The sequence below is a fragment of the Mytilus galloprovincialis genome, chromosome 1, assembly GCF_965363235.1.
Source record: "Mytilus galloprovincialis chromosome 1, xbMytGall1.hap1.1, whole genome shotgun sequence".
In the NCBI taxonomy this organism is placed as follows: domain Eukaryota; kingdom Metazoa; phylum Mollusca; class Bivalvia; order Mytilida; family Mytilidae; genus Mytilus; species Mytilus galloprovincialis.
In genome coordinates, this window is record NC_134838.1 from 71,466,204 (window position 1) to 71,489,523 (window position 23,320).

At 33.6% G+C, this 23,320-nt stretch overlaps 1 protein-coding gene across 1 annotated transcript in view; it reads left to right on the forward strand.

Annotated features, from left to right (window-relative positions):
• LOC143083002 (uncharacterized) overlaps nucleotides 1–23,320 on the forward strand; it is a 62,638-nt gene that overhangs the window by 8,825 nt on the left and 30,493 nt on the right. The window contains exons 5-15 of the mRNA XM_076259100.1: nucleotides 9,716–9,922; nucleotides 12,325–12,504; nucleotides 13,832–14,041; nucleotides 15,208–15,345; nucleotides 15,637–15,774; nucleotides 16,341–16,484; nucleotides 20,316–20,450; nucleotides 20,667–20,777; nucleotides 20,967–21,072; nucleotides 21,515–21,564; nucleotides 22,554–22,849. Coding sequence (XP_076115215.1) covers nucleotides 9,716–9,922; nucleotides 12,325–12,504; nucleotides 13,832–14,041; nucleotides 15,208–15,345; nucleotides 15,637–15,774; nucleotides 16,341–16,484; nucleotides 20,316–20,450; nucleotides 20,667–20,777; nucleotides 20,967–21,072; nucleotides 21,515–21,564; nucleotides 22,554–22,849 — 1,715 coding nt within the window. The remainder of the gene's footprint in view (nucleotides 1–9,715; nucleotides 9,923–12,324; nucleotides 12,505–13,831; nucleotides 14,042–15,207; nucleotides 15,346–15,636; nucleotides 15,775–16,340; nucleotides 16,485–20,315; nucleotides 20,451–20,666; nucleotides 20,778–20,966; nucleotides 21,073–21,514; nucleotides 21,565–22,553; nucleotides 22,850–23,320) is intronic.

Genomic DNA, 23,320 nt, shown 5'->3' on the forward strand with positions numbered 1-23,320 from the left:
ATTTGTTAATATATAGCTGATTTTGTTAACTGTCTAATGTTGTAAATCAAACATAGATCTAGATAAAAATAATAACGCAACATTTTCTGGTTATGTTCAAATATATGAAAATCAATTATTGTTAAAAAATCATTTGTTAATGTTTTAATATACATGTATACATAAAATTGAGAATGGAAATGGGGAATGGGTCAAAGAGACAACAACCCGACCATAGAGCAGACAACAGCAGAAGGTCACCAACAGGTCTTCAATGCAACGAGAAATTTTCGCACCCGGAGGCGTCCTTCAGCTGGCACCTAAACAAATATATCCATGTATGATTGTTAAACAAAACCCTTTATTACAATATTTTAGTTTAGAATTGATACATGTATGTGTAATCACAGGTAAATATCATGATGTCAGTTCTCAAGAGCATCCCTATTCCTTGATGTTGTTTTGATCTAGTTATCAAATGAAGGAGAAACGTGAATAAAGCAATCGTACTTGGACTTATAATGGTTTACTTTACAATTTACAAATTGTGACTTAGTATGAGAGTTGTCTCATAAACACTCATACCACATTTCTACGATACAATGCAAGTGCATTATGGAAATCTGTACAGTAATGTAGTAAAATTAAAGGTGCAATGACTCTCCTTAAATTCTTATTTACGAACTTTCACGGCAAAATACAGTTATGTAAGCAATAGGTACAATAAAGATATTAGAAAACTAAATCTGTGAAAAAGAATTGGATTTACAAAACAAAATATGTTCGTGTAGACTGACAAAATAAGCAAATACGATTGTTTTTTTTTTAGATAATTTCGTTGATATCTATTTCGTAACAGTTGTCATTTTACTATTTATGTCTTTTAGTTAATTTTTCAATGAGGAAATTTCCAACTACTCTCCTTTTTCATATCTACTAGAACATACCCGTGATATCGCGGGTCCGTGACTGATATATAACTACATGTATGCGTATGCCTTTTTAGTATTGGTATTGTCATCTGATAAAGTTATGCCGATTATAACATGTATAAGGTGCACAGTTTTCTCTGCTTTCAAAAATCTTTCTGTTTAAACCCGTCTACCTGGAACCTTCAATCATTGGTAATATTAATAATTTGGAAAACAAAAGGGCCTGGAATGGAGTATTTTTTACTCAACAGTATACAGCAAAATTCTAAATACACTGTTTGGTGGTGCGCCTGTCAGATGCGGAACGTACAGATAAGGTAATAGGTAACAGGTGAATATACTATTGGTATCGGTGTCGGACTCGATTCGGAACTTCTTAATTATCGGCAATATTATTTACGTGGAAAACAAATGGGCCTAGAGTGGTGTAATGATCCTGTATGGGGGTGCGAGAGGCAAAATATCAACAGCTAATAAAATTACGTCCTTTAATGGCACTTGCAAAACGAAAAAGAGACAGTACATGTGATTACGATTACATACATGTATATAACAAAATCATATACGGACTGAACAGTATTTCCGGAAACGCGGATTCAACCCCCTATATATATTACATCCCCCCGACAAAAGAAAAATGTAAATTTTGCTCAGGGTTGAATTCGCTTTACAATATATATGCACCAACTCATATACCATCTCAAAACACAGCATGAAAAATTACAATTATCTGACGTTGCGAAATCTCAACTTTTGAAAGTTAGTAGTTAAATATATTTTTATAGATCCGAAGTTGTTTCGTGATACATGTATCATTGAGTAATAAATTCAACAGAGCCCCTAACTCTTACAATATTGTGAAAATGTCCTATAATGATCCCATTTCATAAGTTGCAAGTTTCAAAAAAATATATCAACAATCTCTCACAGAATCATGGTGCACCAACCCCATTTACGCACACACACTCTCATAAAAAATATAAAATTGCTAACAAATAAAACATATCAGAAAGATACAATTCACGGGGTTTATTTATGAAATTATCTCGATATCACTAACATAGATCCTAGATAATATACTCCTCATAAAAGTTCCAAAACTGGACGTAAACTACAGATTTCCGTCTTTATACCATGCAAAAAAAAACACAACAAAAAAAACATTCTCTCTACATTTTCCTTAATTTGTTTGCTAATGAAACTGTATAGCACTATCGTGTTTCCTTAAAAATCCACTAAATACAAAATGAACCATATTCATACGATCTCATCAACATATTTCAAAAATAGTAAAGATCGATGTTCAATATAAACATACAAAATTCGGCATTCTTCATAGAAAATAATTATTGAATTACAAATCTGAAAACGCAGTACCAACTTTCTGCTATTATGTTACAAAATTGAATAAATCAAATATTAATGACTAGATAATTCAAACTTGATACTCATGTGAATGAAATTGAAATAAAAATCTACATGTATAAAAATGTGTTTAGCATAATGTCATGTATACGCAACTCGTATCAACAATCGTTCATTATTTTCCTCAGAATAATAGAAAAAATCAAGCATATTAAACATACATAATACGAATTGTTCAAGTATTTCAAAAAGATAAATAATATCAACATATGCAAAAAAAAATCTTAAGCAGTTAATAATCAGTTTCCATGTACATGTATATTATATATGCAAACAAACTAATGTCCATATATTTAAAAAAAAAGTTCTTATTGAATAACATTGAAATAGGGGTCCGCTCTGTACTGAATTTCATCTGATATCATAGTAACGGATTGTCATGAGATAAATCCCACGGACAAAAACATGAAAAGTTCGCCAGAAAAAGTCGTTGTACCATCATCAAAGGGCATTGTCATGAGACAAATCTCACGGACAAAAAGGTTCAAAATAAACATCCTCGTCAAGCATTGGCAATTGTCTTGAATTTTACAACAAATATGTACAATATGAGCGTTCCATAAAATTAAACGCTCACGTCTGAATAAAACATTAAAAAAAAAACGGTGTATCATGAGGTAAACCTCACGGACACAAAACGACTTAAAGAATTTGTGGAGGTGGTCGGTGGTTTATCAAATCACGGGTTTTCTTGTCAAAATCGGACTCCTTTAGCCAACGGGCATTTTGAGCCGGTTCTCCAATGAAATGAACTAAATAATTCATTGTTCCGTCCACAATTTTCCTAGCAAGTATTCGTTTAACTTTGTAAAAACGATTTTCATCACTCGAAACAGTTTTGTCTCCTGGATCGGTGAAACTTTCATCTTCAAACCGAGCTGGTTTCTTTTTTAATCGGGTTGATTTCCGGATTGGGGACTGAATACTTTTCCCTTTGCACTTTTTTGTTTGTTCGTCTGTCGCATTGTTTGAATTGTTATTCATCACAATTTTTCCTGTGTCGTTCTCTGTATCTCTTGAATCATTGTCATTTATTTCAGAATGTGACACTGTCGTATTCGATAATTCACTTGTTTCAGAGAAGTCCGATGCAGTATTTTGGTCCGTGGTTGTATTTACATGCATTTTTGTTTCAACTTGATCCATGAAGTATTGTGCAGGATTTGGTTGACGCACGTACGCCGGTTTTATCCGATTAATGTGAATAGGATTCGGAAGGCATTTTTGTGAATCTGGGTCCTTCAAAACTACCATATGAGGACTGTGAATTTTATGAATGATATATGGCCCAGCATAACGGTATTTCAGTTTTTGTCCCTGTCCTGTAGGATTTTTGCTGAGATAAACATAATCATGTTCTGCGTACTGTAGAGGGTTCAAACTGTCATTTACACGTTCCACCATTTTTATTTGAGAAGTTAATGCATGTTCTTTCACTTCTGATCGAATTATTTCTAATCTTGCGCACAAATTTTGAACATATTCATGACAATCGTTTGGAAGCGTGTTTATATCCTGTCTAAAATGTCCGGTTAATGGAAAATTAGGCCTCCTGCCGTAAACTATCTCAAATGGAGAATATCCTAGACTGGCGTTAACGGTATTGTTCATTGAGAAAAGAATACAAGGTAATAAATCTTGCCAGTTCTTACCATCTGCAATGTATGGAGTCATGCGTTCGGCTAAAGTTCTATGCGAACGTTCGCACGCACCCAGACAGTGATGTGCAAAACTCGGGGTGTATTCATGATTTATGTCTAGTAACCGGCAAACTTCTTTGAAACATTTACTGATGAATTCGGAGCCTTGATCGCTGATTATAGTATCAAATACACCAAACTGCGAAACCATCCTGAATAAAACTTCAGACACTGTAATAGTATCGGCGGTAGGAATAGCCTCGGCAAATACAAACTTACTAAAAAGGTCAATCGCCGTGCAAACATATTGATTTCCTGTTGGAGATATTGGATTTATTGGTCCAAAAATGTCGATTTGCCACACTTGAAACGGCGAATCTGGCGTACGGTATGCGACAATTCCGGCCTTAGTGTTGATTTTTGTCAATTTCCTTCTTTGACATGCCGGACAACTTTTTATATAGTCAGAAATTTTCTGCGCCAATTTTGAAAAGAAATATTTTTCCTTTATTAAGTCAATTGTATGTTGTATTCCGCCATGTCCGCCAAGAGATGAGTCATGATACATAGAAATAACGGTTTTCACTACAACTGCTGGTAAAACTAGTTGGTAATTTTTTAGATTTTTAGCGCGCTTTGATTTTGCAATTCGAGAATGAAAAAGTAATCCGTTTATCAACATAAAATCAGGCGATTGCAAAAGTAGTTTTCGGGCCTCTTTTTGTGATTTCGGCAGTTCTCCCTTATCCAAGTACGAAACAAATTTTCTGTATTCTGAATCTTTCCGTTGTAGATTGCTTAAACTTTCTACACTAAAGTCAGATCTCTCGAACAGATCTATCATTTCAACTTGACGTCTCATTTGGTTATCCTGATCCGTATTCACATCCGTTGTAAGATTGAAAATATCCGAATCATGTTCATTTAAAACAGTTGATTGATCATCACTACTACGATCTGTTGATGGTACGCTTATATCGGTATCTACGGTATTTGTCGGATTTTGTATTTCAATATTTTGTTTCATATCATTGTCGGAAACGATCTCTATATCTGTGTTGTTTACTGAAACTGGGTTATTTTCGGACGGATTTATTCTAATATTTGGAATGGAAAGTAATTTTCTCTTTGAAACAATTTTGCGTTTTAGTTTGTTTTGTTTGCAAGGAACATCATCTTCCGTATCGGCATCATATTCTGCTGTCGTTTGTAAGTCGGGTTTGTGTTGATAATCCGGATTTAATGAATTGAAATTTGATGTTAAATTTTGATCAACTCGAATATTGTTTATCTGGTCGTTTTCACTAGAATCCGAATGTCTAAATGATGGAAATTTGTATCCACCTTCAATGTTTATATCACCTACTATTTCCTCCTTATACGGGAAGTATGGGTCTTCAATATCAGGACTAATAAATCCATCAGAAATCTCCTGCCGCGGAATACGCGATAGGGCATCGGCAACCTGCATATCCCTTGCTGGTTTATAGCGAAGATCAAAATTATATTGTTGGAGTATGGCGATCCAGCGCTCATAAATTGCTCCCTTCAGCTGTTTTTGAAACAAAGGCTTTAAAGCCTGGTGATCGCATTCAACGATAAATCTACGCCCACGCAAGTATACAGAACAATCAAGAATTGCAGTCACCATTCCAAGTAATTCAAGTTTGGTGGGGCCATAAGATCTTTGCCAACGACTTAATGATTTTGAACCAAAACGGACCACTCTGATCATGTCCTCCTCATGTTCATCAGTATGAATCTGGTAAAGAACGTATCCTATGCCCTTACTGGATGTATCAACCGCCAAATGAAATGGTATATTGTAATTTGGAAATGCAAGAACTGGTGAATTTAAAAGCAAATTTTTCAGTTTTTGAAAGGCATTTTCTTGCACCGCAGACCACCGAAATTTCATATTTTTCCTAAGTAATTTTGTCATTGGTTCTATTTCTGAGCTAAAATTTGGAATGTATTTTCTAAACCAATTTAGTAGACCGACGACACGGCGTAGTTCTTTAACAGATTTTGGAGATGGATAATCCTTGATCGCTTGCAACCTTTCCGGTGGGGGCTGAATGCCTTTGCTGGAAATTAAATGCCCCAGAAAAACGCATGACTGCTGTGCAAAGCTACATTTCTTGGGTCCTAGTTTAAGACCGGCTTCTTTCAAGCGGCCGAAAACAGTGTTCAAGTCATCGATATGTTGGTCAAAAGTTTCTGATGCTATAAGAATATCATCCAAGTAACATAAGCACACTTTAAATGTCAATCCCCCTAGTAGAATTTTATCCATCAATAACTGAAATGATGAAGGCGCAGAACTTAACCCCATTGGAAGTCGACGAAATTTGAAAGTTCCAAAACATGTATTGAACGCAGTGTACTTTTGGCTGTCTTTATCTACAGGCATTTGGAAAAATCCTGAGCTTAAGTCGATTGAAGCCAGATAATTTGGAGTTTTCCCAGAAAATGATTCAGTTAGTTCGGTCAGATCAGGAATAAAATACGAAAAATCTTGAACTTGGGAGTTTAAATAGCGAAAGTCGCAACAAAATCTGTACTTAGCACTGCTCTTTTGTGAATTTTCTTGTTGTTTCTTGTTTCGATCTTGTTTTGAAACCAAAACAATAGGACTGATTATTGGAACATCCTCAGTTTCACTGACTGGCGCTATTATATTTTGACGAAGGAGTTCATCAAGGTGTTCACGTAAGGCCTCTTTTTTATCAGGTGGAAGTCTATAAGGTCTTTGGTTTTTAGGTTTAAAGTCGGATTTCATGCATATTTTATGATGAACAATGTCTGTGTATCCTAAATCTGGATTTTCGTCCGTTACAAACAAACATTTATTTGACTGCAAACACTGACTAAGTTTTGATTTTTCAGTATCGGACAAGTGACTAGGTATATCAAAGTAAGATAAAAATTTGCTATCATCACGTTCATTCACCGTTCTATGACTTAACTGAACATTTTGCACACTTTGTATTTTACCATTGTCCGGTTCTAATGACGTGATTGAATAATCAGTATCTAATACTTTAAAAATTGCTAAAACTTTCCCTCTTTGAATTGTGATAGGTTCATTAGCAACGTTCATTAGTTTTACCGGCACTGAGTTTTTCTGATCAACTGACACTACAGCCTTAGCTGTTAATAAACCTATTTTGTTCATATAGTCACTACTAGTACATATGCCCTGCGTACCGTATAATACATTCTTTCCAAGTTTACTCCACATAAAAAATTCTGAATTTGCAGGGACAGAAATTCGTTTTTGACACTTAACCTTCACAGTCTTAGTATTTATATACAATTTACCAAAATCAAGCACTATCTTGTTAGTAAATAAATAATTGGTACCTAAAATCAACGGATTCGAGGTTTGAGATAGTATGTACACATGTAACCAATGTTTGCCAGTCGGAACTTTGATCTTTATACGTGCTGTACCAACAATATTTATTGACGCATTATTTGCCAAAAGTATCTTTTCGTTTGCACTTTTAAAAGAATTACGGTAATGTTCTGGCAACGAATTAAAAAGTTGTTGTGATATTACATTTATGGAACTGCCACTATCTATAAGTGCGGCTATCTCTATATTGTCTATAGTAACTGGCATATATAAAAATGTGGGGCGAGATGACTCTTCTCCTTCTATTTCAGAACAAGTACTATCATATGAGTCAGATTCATTATTGTCACAAGTATAATTACAAGATTGTACATGTACGTTGTGTTGTCTACTAGGAGAGCGACTACGCCTTCTGGCACTTAAGGGTGGTCGCCCGAGGGAGCGTGCCCAGTGTCCCCCGGGTTCTGACGGTTTCCCTGTTGGCTTGAAAAACGTAAACAGTGTGACGCTGAATGCCCATACTGACTACAGAGCTGACATTGTGAACTTGGGTTAGCCTGACCTTCACCATCCCACATACAATCGCGCCTAAAATGTTGTGGCCCTTTACAAGCGTGACAATAAAAGGGTGGACGATTTTCGGGCCGCCTGTTCAAATTGTAATCCCGCTGTTCTTTAGGGTAATCAGACTGACGGAAATTTTGATAATTTTGCCTGCGATTTTGAGGTTGCTGTCTGGGCTGTTCTGATTGAGCTGAAAGTTTTTGTATTGCACTTGTCAAATCTTGAATTTGTGATTTCAGTTCATGTACGACTGACGGGTTTTGTTCGGCAACAACAGCTTTAGGTGTAATTTGTTGTTTGATGGCAGAAACAGATATTTCATCATGTAACCTGTACCCGTATGCTTCGCCCATTTTGGCAGCTGATAGTGCACTATTACTGTCTTTGTGGTTACCTGCCCTTACAAAGAAAGCTAACTTATCGGGAAGACCCTTGATGAATTTGGTGAGAATATCATGATCAGCTTTGTGTAATAATTGAGCTTTTTCTACAAGCTGGCAGTAAAAATCTTCGAGTGCTTGACCCGGTGACAACTTTATGTGTTCAAAAACCTCATTTTCTAGCATGATTGTTGGACTTTGCCAATCGAGATTAACATATTTTCTCTTAAACAGTTCAATAAGTTTTTCCCAGGAGCTTTTGTCATTGGATGTTAATGAGTTAAACCACGTGAGGGCTGGGCCCGTTAACTGGAGATGAAAAGCTGCTATTCGCCTTTGGTTTTCATAAGGCATGATATTATGTAGTGTAGCAAAAGAGTCAAATTCACGCAAGAAAACAAGTCCATTTTCATGGGGATATCCCCCGAATTTCCTACACGGAGCTAATTTTTCCATGACAGCTGTATGTACTATTCTAGGTATACTTGTATGTTCTAATCTAGGCGTACTTGTAGTGTAACATGCACTTGTGTTATAAGTCAAATTATTTTGATGCAATCTGTTAACCAAACTTATTTGTGGTGTTAAAATTGGCATAGAACGATCTAATGTGTTGGTTTGAGAGGGCCTAGTCGGGGCTAATAAATGCAAACTTTGATCTAATTCTTGGTTTTGAGAAGGCCTAGTCGGTGCCAATAAATATGAACTTAAAAGTGAATCGTCGGTAAATTCGTCGTCCGTTTCAACTAATGAGTGTAAACTTAAAGTAGACTCACCATCGCTCATATCATTTAAATTGCTATATTTCGGCGCCGACATCAACGAAGAAAAAAAACCAACACTGTAATGAGATAAATCTCACGTACAGATAAAAAAATTAAATGTGCATGTTAAATAATACGCCTGTAATGAGATGAATCTCACGTACAGAAAACTGGGATTCATAAGGCAACTTGAAGAAAATCATAATCTGCATAAAAAATTTGACCACCCACGTGGTTTTCCCACTTCAGTGAAAATTATGGGGAAAAAATTTTCATTTCATTTCAGTTCAGTTCAGGTTTACACAAATAAAGTCCTTTCAATGAAGTTATATTTCGGGTCCTCCGCCATGTAATGATCCTGTATGGGGGTGCGAGAGGCAAAATATCAACAGCTAATAAAATTACGTCCTTTAATGGCACTTGCAAAACGAAAAAGAGACAGTACATGTGATTACGATTACATACATGTATATAACAAAATCATATACGGACTGAACAGTATTTCCGGAAACGCGGATTCAACCCCCTATATATATTACAGTGGTGTAATTTTTAATCAACACCATTGTACTATATTAGTTATATATAAAGTTGAATTCTTTGATTCATCGGTTTTACGTGATGACGGCTGACAAATTGGACCTCGTAATTTTAGTTTTATACCTTGTAGGATGCTGGAAAGGTACATGGGGAGTAAATTGTACAAATGCATGTCCTGCTAACTGTATAGACAACCATTGTTACCCTGGTAATGGTTTTTGTATTTGGGGGTGTGATTCCAGCAACTGTCTCCACGACCATTGTGATACAAACACAGGTGTTTGCAGCGATGGATGTAAATCTGGACTTGTTGGACAGAACTGTAATAATGAGTTTTGTGAGTAATTTATCGCTATAAAAGCATAAGCCGTAAAATCTTATATTTGAATAAACATTTATCTGATACAATACGATATATATGTACAGTAATGAGGATTTTGCACAGGCCTTGTTTCTATCCATAGGAAGGTCGACTATCCATATAAATAGACACTTGTTTCTATCCATAGGAAGGTCGACTATCCATATAAATAGACACTTGTTTCTATCCATAAGAAGGTCGACTATCCAACTACAGTATTGCATTTGTGTCTAGAAGATATCATGCACAATTCACTTAAAGTTTCTCAATTTTTATATATCCGTTTAAGGGACATATTATGGTATACCGTTGTCAGTCCGTTCGTCCGTCGTCAGCATGATCGACAATAACTAAAAAACGGTTTAATCAAATGAATGTTCCTGCAATTTTGGTGAATTGTTTATATCAATTGACGTTATCTTCCTTTTGATACTTATAAATGTTGGATTTTAAATTTCTGAGTTATTTCATTTATAAAAGGGTAATTTCAAAGTTTTCGGACAATATCTCTCAAATGCTTTATGCAGTTTTTATGACGCTCAAGGGCCTGGTTTATATGTAACGAAATAAGCTCCCTTCTGTTTTTGTTTTGTTTCTGTTGGGACATCGAAGAGTTAAATATGGAACTCTATTCGTTGAAAAGGTACAGGCGTTTTATGAACTGTTATGCGTATTATCGCGATGCTCTGTATTATCTTTGAGTCTTGAATATCTAGGGGAAAAAGGAAAAACAAATGACACAGAAAAACTCGAAGAAATACTCACGACTTCAATTTTCAACATCCCACATTAAAACTTTGACAAATGAAATAAAACAAACGAATTTTATAACGAAAGTATATAATCATGACATACTTAATTACTATAGCGAAGTTTGAAAAAAAAACCATTAACATGATAAGAATTAAATCATAATTCCTGATGTATTTAAGTACTAATTAAAAGTACAATCTAGAAAAAGTAGTTTACCGCTGTCCAAATCTCATCAATCGATAAGAGAGAGACAAAATAAGGTAAACAATAGAAACTATGGGAATCACATGAACTCAAAAAGAAGCTTGACCGGTTCAGTCGACATGGCCAGCTTCTTCTGCTATGTATACATTACCGACCATCATCATGCCTAATATATTCATTTAAAAAGTGACATGCGAGTATAGGACATAATCGGGTCAATTACATATTCGAAAAATATACTGCTATCAAAACAGATAGCGAAAGTATATCAAAAGTAATTTGAGACTCATCGTATCGGTCAATAAATCTTTGATGGTGACCATAAACACGTATATAGTGACTCCATTCAATCTTCCACGTAATTTTGTGAGAACAGTTTCAATTAGATGTGATTCAGGTTCAGGGATTTTTTTGTTTATTTTATCGCAAATGATATTCAAAAGCTCTATTTTCAGTTCAAGTATCTTAAGTCTAGTTACTGTTTCCCCAAATGAAAACACCAATTATACTCAATGATCGACCCCTGTCTTAAATGAACATAACAAATACACTAGTTATTTTAAAATTTTGTCATTAAGTCAAGTGGCACTGAAGATTACGAGCAAACACTGGTCAGTTCAAAATCCGAATAATATGACCGGGTAGAGTGACATAAAATTGAGAATGGAAGTGGGGAATGTGTCAAAGAGACAACAACCCGACCATAGAACAGACAACATCAGATGGTTACCAACAGGTCTTCAATGCAGCGATAAATTTCCGCGCCCGGAGGCGTCCTTCAGCTGGCCCCTTAACACATATATATACTAGTTCAGTGATAATGAACGCCATACTGAACTCCAAATTGAACACAAGAAACTAAAATTAAAAATAATACAAGACTAACAAAGGCCAGAGGCTCCTGACTTTGGACAGGCGCAAAAATGCGGCGGGGTTAATAATGTTTATGAGATCTCAACCCTCCCCTATACCTCTAGCCAATGTAGAAAAGTGAACGCATAACAATACGCACATTAAATTTCAGTTCAAGAGAAGTCAGAGAAAATAACCAAATGACAATAATACATAAATAACAACAGACTACTAGCAGTTACTTGACATGCCAGCTCCAGACTTCAATTAAACTGATTGAAAAATTATGTCTTCATCATATGAATATCAGGCACACCCTTCCCGTTAGGGGTTTAGCATCATACCATCATACATATATATATGAGAAGAAAATATCATGGACTTTTACCATCATTTTGACCTAAAACATTGTTCGGTTTAATGTGTAAGCATGTTATTGTTAAAAAATAAAAGCGACTATAAAAATAAGGACAATCACATATTTCTAATATGGTTTAAATGTCTATGAAATAAAAATTTGAAATAAAGCTCAATCATTATCAATCCTTTTTTTTACAAACGCTTAACAGATAATATTGCTTCTAATGGAACGGCGACTGGAAATCCGTTGAGCAAAAGTCATCCAGCTTATCTGTCCATCGATGGCAAACGGACGGGTAGTTGTTCAAGGTTATCTGGACCCAACTCATATCTACAGGTTGACACGGGGTTTACGAGTATCATAACCATGATTTATCTGACTTTAAATGGTGAGTGACAGTTGATTTCAAGGAGTAGGGGCAATAAGGCCCTTATTAGGCCCAAAAATTACTGCAAATTTAAAAGTTATCATACATTTTCTTAAATTACTGAAAACTTAACTAAAGTACAAAGTATTCAGAAAAAATACAAAACAAATTTGACATTGAACAAGTTACCATGGCAACAAAACATGACTTAATTTGCATATTTTGTAAAATATCGTGATTTTCCTTATTTTTCGTCATATTTTGAGTATATTTTAGATTGAAAAAGTATGTGCGCATCCGAGAAACAACTTTATATTTGGTGAGATTATGTCAATATTAATAATAAAACTTCAGTTAAATTATTTTGTTGTTTCTTGCCTGCGCATGATGTTTCCGCGATGGAAATAAAGATAGAAAACTGCATAAATTCTGAATTTTTCATCGTTTTTGTGAAAACAGTACATATTATGACGTAATTGTGACGTCATCAGATAAAAATATTTATATTTTTCTTTAATATTTCTTGACCCTATGCATTTTATACATTATTTGCCAATTTAAAAAAAAATTATCAAACATTTAATTTTCTTTGGCCAAAACCAGGCCTTAATGCCACTACTATAATTTACTTGGAAAATAACATGTATTGCATCTTAGGATTTATGGGAAAAGGCAAGAAAAAAATAAGTAAACATAAAAACAAATAAACCACAAAACATAGGACAAAAACAGAAATATTGAGCAACCCAACACCACGAACATCCGTGTTAAAATCATTTTTTTTGGGAGAAGTATCAACAGTTCTAGCTCTACTAATGGCATACGTTGTTAAAGTGTTACTTCAACTCGTCAGTGACACAAAATTACGGTGGTAATGTAACTAATTATGAGTAAACTCTCAATTTAGAGATGTTACCAAATTTAACAATCATTACATGTGAAATAAATTTTATTGTTGATGTTGTTTAAATTTACGTAATTTGTTACTGTCAGATGATATTAAGTTTATAAGTTTACAAATCATTTAAAAGGTTTAAACTGACCTGAGATAGATATTGCTATCATTTCTATAGGTCCTATTCTGTCAGATACCTTTTCAACTGTTTTGGTTTCTATGTATTTTTGACTTTACAATATATTGGTTTTTTTTTGTGTTTTTGATGAACATGATGGAGGTAAAATATAATGTTATATAAATATGTATCAAAACCTTTAATTTCTTTTCCTAAACTTCTGCGTGTATTTGTAAAAGTGTCCTTAGTAGTCTTGTGATTTGCAAGTTAAAGTATATTTCATATTTGAGAATAAAACTACATTAAATTGATGTGTATTAACTTTATGAACACAGGTTCTGCATCACTTAACGTTGGTACCCATTCAGTTCGTTGTACAAACAGAAGTGACGACTGGAAAGACGCAATAGTATTATATCATGGCGAACGTCCGACGACAGATATTCACGTGTCTGCTGTATGCAGATATGTTATATATGTACCGCCTACTATAAGTTCTATAAGTGGAACATCCGAAGTATATTTGTGCGAAATAGAAATTGGTGGTAAGTACCTGTCAACTACCTTTCGTATAATTTGTTCATTAAATCCTTAAAATATATTCCCATTTGACGCTAAAAATAACAAATGGATTATTGTATCATCTTGATGGTACGAACAATACATTCAGGATAAAATCCAAATACAATAACCCCATTCTCTTCTTTAAAATTAAATAGTTCTTCTCTAACTTATAAAAAAAGAAAATCGCCTTTGCCAATGAGACAACTCTCCACAAGAGACAAAAATGACACAGAATTTAACAACTATAAGTCACCGTACGGCCTTCAAAAATGAGCAAAGCCCATACCGCAAAGTCAGCGGTAAAAGCCCCCGAAATGAAAATGTAAAACAATTCAAACGAAAAAACTAACGACCTTAGATATGTACAAAAAATAAACGAAAAAAAAAATATATTACACATAAAAAAATGACAACCACTGAATTATAGGCTCCTAACTTGGGACAAGCACATACATACATAATATGGAGGGTTTAAACATGATAGTGGGATCCCAACCCTCTATTTAACTGGGATAGTGGTTTAACAGTACAACATAAGAACAAACTTTAAAAATCAGTTGAAAAAGGCTTAAGTCATAAGATGGACAAAAATACAAGTGGACGTGGCCGGGTACTTGTACATCCCAACAACAAAACGACACTAGGTACAAGTACACGGCCTAGATAATACGAAACTAAGATATGTACCTAGTGGCTTTTTGTTGTTGGGATGTACAAGTACCCGGCCTAGATCATACTAAACAAAGATCTGTACATCTCAACAACAAAAAGACACTAGGTACAGATCTTAGCTGTTGTTGGGAGACACTAGGTACATATCTTAGTTTAGTATTTTCTAAGATAATACTAAACTAAGATCTGTACCTAGTGTCTTTTTGTTGTTTGGATGTACAAGTACCCGGCCACGTCTACTTGTATTTTTGTCCATCTTATGACTTCAGCCTTTTCCCACTGATTTTTAAAGTGCTGTACGTTCTTATTTATCTTAGTTTATTATAAACTGCATTCATGATCAATTCGCATACTTTATTGCCAGCAGTAAGGCGCATTCATTTTGTCATCTAATGTATTTATTAGATCAGAAAAAACATGTGTAAATTAATGTAATTCTTATTATAACAAATGCTGTTTTAAATTCCCTTTATAGGTTGTCCTTTAAGAAAGTATGGAGTAAACTGTGAAATGAATTGTTCAGAAAACTGCATATCAGGATCTTGTAATTTAGTTAATGGAAACTGCACACATGGTTGTGTTGATGGCTGGTTTGGTGAAAGGTGCAACGAACGTAAGCATATTATACGTATCAGACAATAATATTTGAACTAAATACCTATTTTCAGAAATGTTGTAATCATTTACTTTAATATACAAATAACTGATGTAAAAACAACATATGAAAAATAGAAAATGTTAAATGGGTATGATAATATAAACAATGTGATGTAACTCGCTAATCAACTCGTTTAGCCAAAGAACACACGTCATTGATAGTGTGTCGAAAAAGTAAAGGCGAAAGAAAGTGTTGTAGTCAGTTTACAAGTATCTGTGTGTCAATCACTTATTAATGTTGTTTTAGCCTGTAAGGAAGGTAATTTTGGAAACCAATGTATGCACGTATGTTCACAGCACTGTTTCTTGCTTCCTTGTGACCATGTGACGGGGAAATGTAATGGAGGATGTAAAAAAGGATGGAAAGATACTAACTGCTTTACCGGTAAGATACATATTGTTGTTTGTTAGAACTATAAAAGAGTGGTCCACACATCATGTATGTCTGGAAACAATATCCTCATATTAAGTTAAGACCAAATGTTTTTAGAACAAACGTTAGCCATCATAGTAAAATATAATTTAACATATCTTTGTTTAAATTTATACAATTAGATATCATAAGTGTATGTACATAATATCATATATACATGTGTCATTCAACAAACATAATGCGTTTTTGAAGTTTTTGAAATAATAAGGCTTTTCTACCTCAGGCAAAGATTACCTTAGCTGTATTTGGCAACACTTTTAGGAATTTTGGATCTCAATGCTCTTCAACTTTGTACTTTTTTTTTTTTTTTTTTTTTTGGATTCGAGCGTCACTGATGAGTCTTTTGTAGACGAAACGCGCGTCTGGCGTATATACAAAATTTAGTCCTGGTATCTATGATGAATTTATTTGCTTACCAACAGTAACTTCATCATCATCATCATCATTATCATTATCATCATCATCATCATTATCATTTTAAATTTAATTGTTCTTATAATTATGTATTGAAATTTTAGAATGCAGTCCTGGTTATTTTGGTAGAAATTGTTCACAGTCATGTGATGGTTGCATATCGAACACGTGTGACCGTGTAGACGGCTTCTGCAATGTGAGGGACAAATGTAAACCAGGGTACATAAACTACCCTAAATGTAATCAATGTATGTATTTTAATACAAGCCTCCTGTCCCAAAAACAGTTTAAAGTTTCATAAGTACTTGATGGAATTTAAAAGATTATTGTCATTTTTTTCATCATTATTTATCTTCTTTTTAAACGAAAGGTTGAGATTGAGATATGACTAGACTGAAAGTTTTGGAATATTTAATAAAATTGAGAATGGAAATGGGGAATGTGCCAAAGAGACAACAACCCGACCATAGAAAAAAAACAACAGCAGAAGGTCACCAACAGGTCTTCAATGTAGCGAGAAATTCCCGCACCCGGAGGCGTCCTTCAGCTGGGCCCTAAACAAATATATACTAGTTCAGTGATAATGAACGCCATACTAATTTCCAAATTGTACACAAGAAACTAAAATTAAAATAACACAAGACTAACAAAGGCCAGAGGCTCCTGACTTGGGACAGGCGCAAAAATGCGGCGGGGTTAAACATGTTTGTGAGATCTCAACCCTCCCCCTATACCTCTAGCCAATGTAGAAAAGTAAACGCATAACAATACGCACATTAAGATTCAGTTCTAGAGAAGTTCGAGTCTGATGTCAGAAGATGTAACCAAAGAAAATAAACAAAATGACAATAATACATAAATAACAACAGAATACTAGCAGTTAACTGACATGCCAGCTCCAGACTTCAATTGAACTGACTGAAAGATTATGATTTCATCATATGAACATCAGGCACAATCCTTCCCGTTAGGGGTTAAGTATCATACCATCATAACATATATGAGAAGAACATAACCCATGTCATGCCAACAACTGGTTTTTGAATAAATGTGTTTAGTTCCGATGCAAAGACCCTATAAGTGAATCAATATTAACGCCAAAATATGCAATCTTTAATGACCTGACAACAGTATCGTAACTATATCCCTTCTTAATAAGTCTATTCAAAGGTTTTGTAAGTTTTTGAGGTGAATACTGACACCTTTGTGCTTTATAAAGAATATTTCCATAAAAAATTGGATGTGAAATACCTGAACGTATGAGAAGTCTGCATGTTGAGCTATATTTACGAATATTATTAATTCGTATATTTTAACAAATTTGATTCGTCAAGGGATAGTCACATGTTAAACTATATTTTCGAAGGTAGAGAAAAAACGGCGGATAGCAAAATGCATATTGACCGGCAAAAAGCATATTGCACGGTTATTTTTAGAATATCTAAAAACCGATATACTTTGTGACGTCATGCTGAGACTACTATAACTGTTAAAGTAGTCTCAACGTCATGTAATGAATTTCAGGATATTGTTTAACGTTTTGAAACAAATGTTATCTGTGATCGATTATTTGACGAAAACAAGTCTTCAAATACATAAGATGTCCAAAAAAAAAAAATGAAATAACAGCTAATATGTTGTTATTGTCAAGGAGAAAATGTAATATCTATAAAGTTCCAACAAACCTAAATGACGATTTTGATACAAACATGGTAGGAAATTAATAATATAACAAATATAGCCTTTGTATGAGGTCAATACAGGATATATCGACCCAAAGAAGTATATCGACCTCGGACTTCGTCCTCAGTCAATATACTTCTTTCAGGTCAATATATCCCTGTATCGACCTCATACAAAGGCTATATTTGTATAATGATGTCCTTATACCGATGGTAAAATTTAGTAAATGTTTTAACTAGTTTGTGATATCGAAAACCCTGGTGTAATAATTTTTCAGTAATACATAAATTTCTCTCGTTAAAATCTAAAACATTGTTACATACACGAGCGAATCGTACAAGTTGAGATATATAAATACCGTAAGATTGTGACAAGGGAACGTCGACATCTAAAAATGGATAATTAACGATAGGAAATGAAAAATCATCTCTTTTATCATAAATTTTAGTATTCAGCTTTCCGTTAGTGATATAGATATCAAGATCGAGGAAAGTGTAGTGGTCATTGTTAGTATTAGCTTTATATAAAGTAAGTTCAACAGGATAAATTTCTTTAATATACATACTGAAGTCGTCATTATTGAGAGCCTAAATATCATCCAAATATGTAAAAGTATTATTAAATTTGTTTATCAGATGTTGTTTCGATGGGTCTTTGCTTATTTTTGTCATAAATTGTAACTCATAGCAATACAAAAACAGGTCCGTAATAAGTGGTGCACAGTTAGTCCCCATTTGAATTCCGATAATCTGACGATATAAGGAATCCCCAAATCGAACAAAAATGTTATCTAGTAAAAATTCAAGGGCATATATAGTATCAAAGCAAGTCCAATTGACATAGTTGTTTTGTTTATTGCTACTTAAATATGACCTAAAAGAGTTTGAACATATATATTCACACTCTGACTTTTTAAATGCCAATTTAATTAGGTGTGTGGTTTTTTTCTTAATGAGGATGTGAGGCAATGTGGTATACAGGGTAGAAAAATCAAAACTTTGAACAGATTCAAAATCACCAATATAAGCATGCAGTTTATCAAGTACTTCCAACGAGTTCTTGACACTCCAAAAGTAATTAATTCCACTATTTTCGAAGGCCTTATTTGAACAATTTATTATTAGGTTTTTAATTGTACCAAGTGTGCTGGTAAGAATAATAGACAATTTAGTAGTGGAACAATGGCTTGACGACGACATAAATCTATGTTTGTAAGGTGTTTTGTGTAGCTTCGGAAGCCAGTACATAGTTGGGACTTTCATTGTATTTGGCTCTGCTTGTAAAGCGGTAGCTAAAAGTTTATGTTTGTTACAGATGTCGTTTTCTGAAAATGGAGTTAGTTGGAATGTTGGTGAATTGGTGATATCTTTTTTCAGAACCTCAATGTAAAATTTACGTCAAACAATAATAATATTATTAACAGATTTATCGGCCGGGACAAAAACAAATTTCTTGGCTAGTTCTTTTAGTTTATGTTTGATACGAGAAATAGGTTTTTTTGTGGTTATTGTTAATAGTAAAATGTTCTTTAAAATGTTGAATACGTATATCAATTATCTTCATTACTGAATTAAAAAAAGAGTCCAAAGATTTTTTGTCAGGTTTTTCCCGTTTTATCCATTTCATACAGTAAGTATGGAGTGAGTCGTGGATGATATTACGACACTCATTCCAATTAATAATTGACGGGGGGGGGGGGCGATATTTAGGTCCTTTACTGAGGAATGATTTTAACTCTCGGTCTTGAACGATGTTAAGATCTCCTGTCATAACATGGGAAATGGGTCCATAAATATATTCGGAGATACTACAATTACATGAAGTAGGTGTATTTTCACTGATATTAACATTTTTACACAGTTGACTATAATTAAACACAAATTTCCGGGTAGATTTCACAACGTAATGATGATAATTTTTTCCTCGAGAGTTTTATCTGCTCAGCAATTTGCAGTTTAAATGTTTGGATCAACATTGATCACGATTTAAATTACATATAACAAAGTTGAAGTACGATGATATCTGAATGTATAAAGCCATGTTGAATATTTAAATTACAAAAAAATGTATTCATGTTTGAGCAAAAAAGTGCTGTACGAGCAAAATGGAACATAAATAGCTACTGCTATCTTATATGTGTTTTAACTAGGAAAAAACCAGATTCATATATACAATGAAATCGTTTATTACTCATTTACCTTTTAATTGCTTAAGCTAGTTATACCTATGTTTTATTAACGTTTCTGACCTTTTTACATTTAATTTATATTCCTATTACATAGTGTAGCTCTTATATTATCTACTATTAATAAAACATTCAATATTTTAACCCAAAAATCAGTCTAACGATAGATACAACTATATCAATATCTAATTGTGTGAAATATAAATTCCAGCATGTGCTAATTGGTTCTATGGTGAAAATTGTGCAAAAAAGTGCAACTGTCTCTCAGAGCCTTGTAATAAATCTACGGGAATGTGCCCTGGCGGGAAATGTGACAAAGGATGGTCTGGTGAATCTTGTAATAAAGGTGAGTAAAACACAGTGTACATACTTCTTTACCATAAAAAGTGAGCGGTTTTGTGTTTTCACAACTTCCTAGATATTCAGAAACTAGAAAGATTAACTTTAAATAATTTGATTGATTCCAAAACAAAATATGGGTTTAGTATAACAATTGCTGTTTACATGTACGTATTCCGTTTTGTGTATTAAAAATCCATTCTTCTCTTTCTTTTTATTTTAGAATGCAGCGAAGGATATTTTGGCTACAATTGTATTGGTTACTGTAACAATTGCTTAAACACGTCCTGTGAAATATATGAAGGGAATTGTACTTATGGAAGCAAGCAAGCAGGTAATAACAGGGAAGATGTTTGAAAATTGATATATGCAAATTTATCGTAAAATGGATTTTTTGTAAATAAGTACAAATCAGTATTATATTATTAACATTGGAATCAGTTTTGAAAGAAATATTAATTTAGTTTCTAAACGAAATCCTGACAAAACATTATCCGTTACTAACATGATGTTATATTTATAGAATTTCAGTCTATAGAAGGACCAGGACCTGTTACGCTCATTATAGGAGGAGTTTGTGCTGCAATATTCATGGTGATTCTTGCTATCATTTTGTTTATCGTTTACAGGTATTTATTGGTTTCAGTAGATTTCCTCTAAGGATGATATTCTCATTATTGATAGACCATTTATTTATTACATAGGGGGTTCACAGAAACATGGGAGCACACACTTTTTTCGCCGCACTATCTCCGTACTCTACCATTTTATACACTTCTTTTAATTACTCGTATATAATCTTATTATCATTTAATGTGAATATCATACACATTAATAACAATAGTCATTGAATGATATTTCTTATTTTTAAAAAAGTCTGACACGCGTTTTGTCTATTTTAGTTGTGCTGTGCTTTAGCTTAAAACACAAATTTCGAAAAAGTTAAACTTTTCATATGGATAGAACAATCTTGAAGGTTCGAATACTCCTTAAATTTGTGAATATTGAATTAACAGAAAATTACTACATCAATTTTATCAATGGATTAAAATTTTCTTTCATGTATTTCAGACGGTTCTCTAGATCGCAAAAACACAGAAATCATCCCAACATGGAAGAGAGTGAGTACCTATTTGTTTTCAATCTTTTTATGTTGTTTTTTCTTCGATATTAAATGATTAACATGATGAAGGGTTAAACGTTTACTCGTTTTACTATTAATATTTTTAACTCCTCAAAATCTTGTCAGGCAATATTTTCGTATAGCTGCAGTAAACTACAATGTATATTTTGTAATATTAACAATACGATGAAATAAGTACTTTTTAATCTGTGACTGCTTACAGTATATCTATGTTTTTTTTTAAAGCAAAACTATGCATTCATGCCATTATTCTCTTAAAAAATTAACGGAAATTTGAAGTGGGATATATATGAATTCGCAAAGAAACTAGAGAACGTACGGAACCTTACAAAATACAAATTTGTGAGTAACAAAGCTATTGTTTTTACATTTACTAATTTAGTGAATGCGGCAACGTTAAACAAAATTACAATACCTGCGAAAACATTATAGGGTTAACGCCTTTTTAAAGGAAGTTATTGGTGTATAAACTCTACCAATTCACTCACAAACAACTAAAAGTAGTAAATTGTATATTTATGTCTTCAATAGGCCTGGCGTATGAATATATTTGTTGTTTAACGCAAAAATATGTACTCAATGAAAATTTTTTATCTGATAAAAAATAAATTGCAAAAACTCTTATTATCATTCAAACGAATGTTTTTGTGTTTATTATTTTATTTAACGATTGACGTGTAGTGAAAATTTTGTTTGTTAACGTCGGTGTTATTAATGCCGCCATCTTGTTTACATTGGTAACGAAAAGAAGTTCGGTCAACGTCATCTATCGAAAAATAACCAACGTCAAGATCAACTACCGGAAGACCTCTCGACCAATCATATCAACGTATTTCCTATAATGCAAATCATATAAAAATTATAACAGAATATTATTTGCATGAAATTATAAAGAATCTTTTTCATTTATTTATTGAAGAACTGTGTCTCTAAACAAATCTAGCTACAGTGTTTCTCAATTTTCAGACAAAAAGACTCGTTCAGCGTTAACTGATCAAAGTGCAATGTATGAAAACGTGACAGGCGACTTTGCAAGTTCAGAAAATATACAACTATCGTTTGAAGAAAAGCATGATAGAAAAATCCGAACACGTGATATAAGTTCTTATGATTTACCTGATGAGGAGGAAGAGGGAAATGTCAATGTATATGGCAATGTCATTTCAGAAGATGATATATGTCAGCACAAAATTCAAATTGAGGACCTGTCATACGTGATAAATGAAAAGCGTAAAGATCATGGCTTTGAAAAGGAATATGGGGTTGGTATAGTAGAATTCAAGACACCATAATTGATATCTTGATACACATATACATACATTTCGGTCAAAATTATTTTTTGACATTTTTAATACTAAGCTCAACATTTGTATTGATATATCTGCCTTCTAACATTTTAAAGATATACCACAGAGCTACTTGGAAAAAAAGGCTATCGCAATCCCCACAAGGATTTCTGGTTTAATCTTATCCGGCAAAGTAACGTAGTTCTACATTCAACAAATCATAACGGAGAAAGCGGAGCCTTTTGAAACTCCATGAATGTCTAATTAAAGGAAAAAAGTTGTATACCGCTGTTCAAAAGTCTTAAAAATCGATTGTGAGATAACAGATTTGGGTTACAAACTTTAATCGAGATAAACACATCAACTTTATGTGGAAAACAACGGAACAATGCAAATGCAACATACATAGAAACGGACTATTAGACAACAACTCACGTACCGAATATT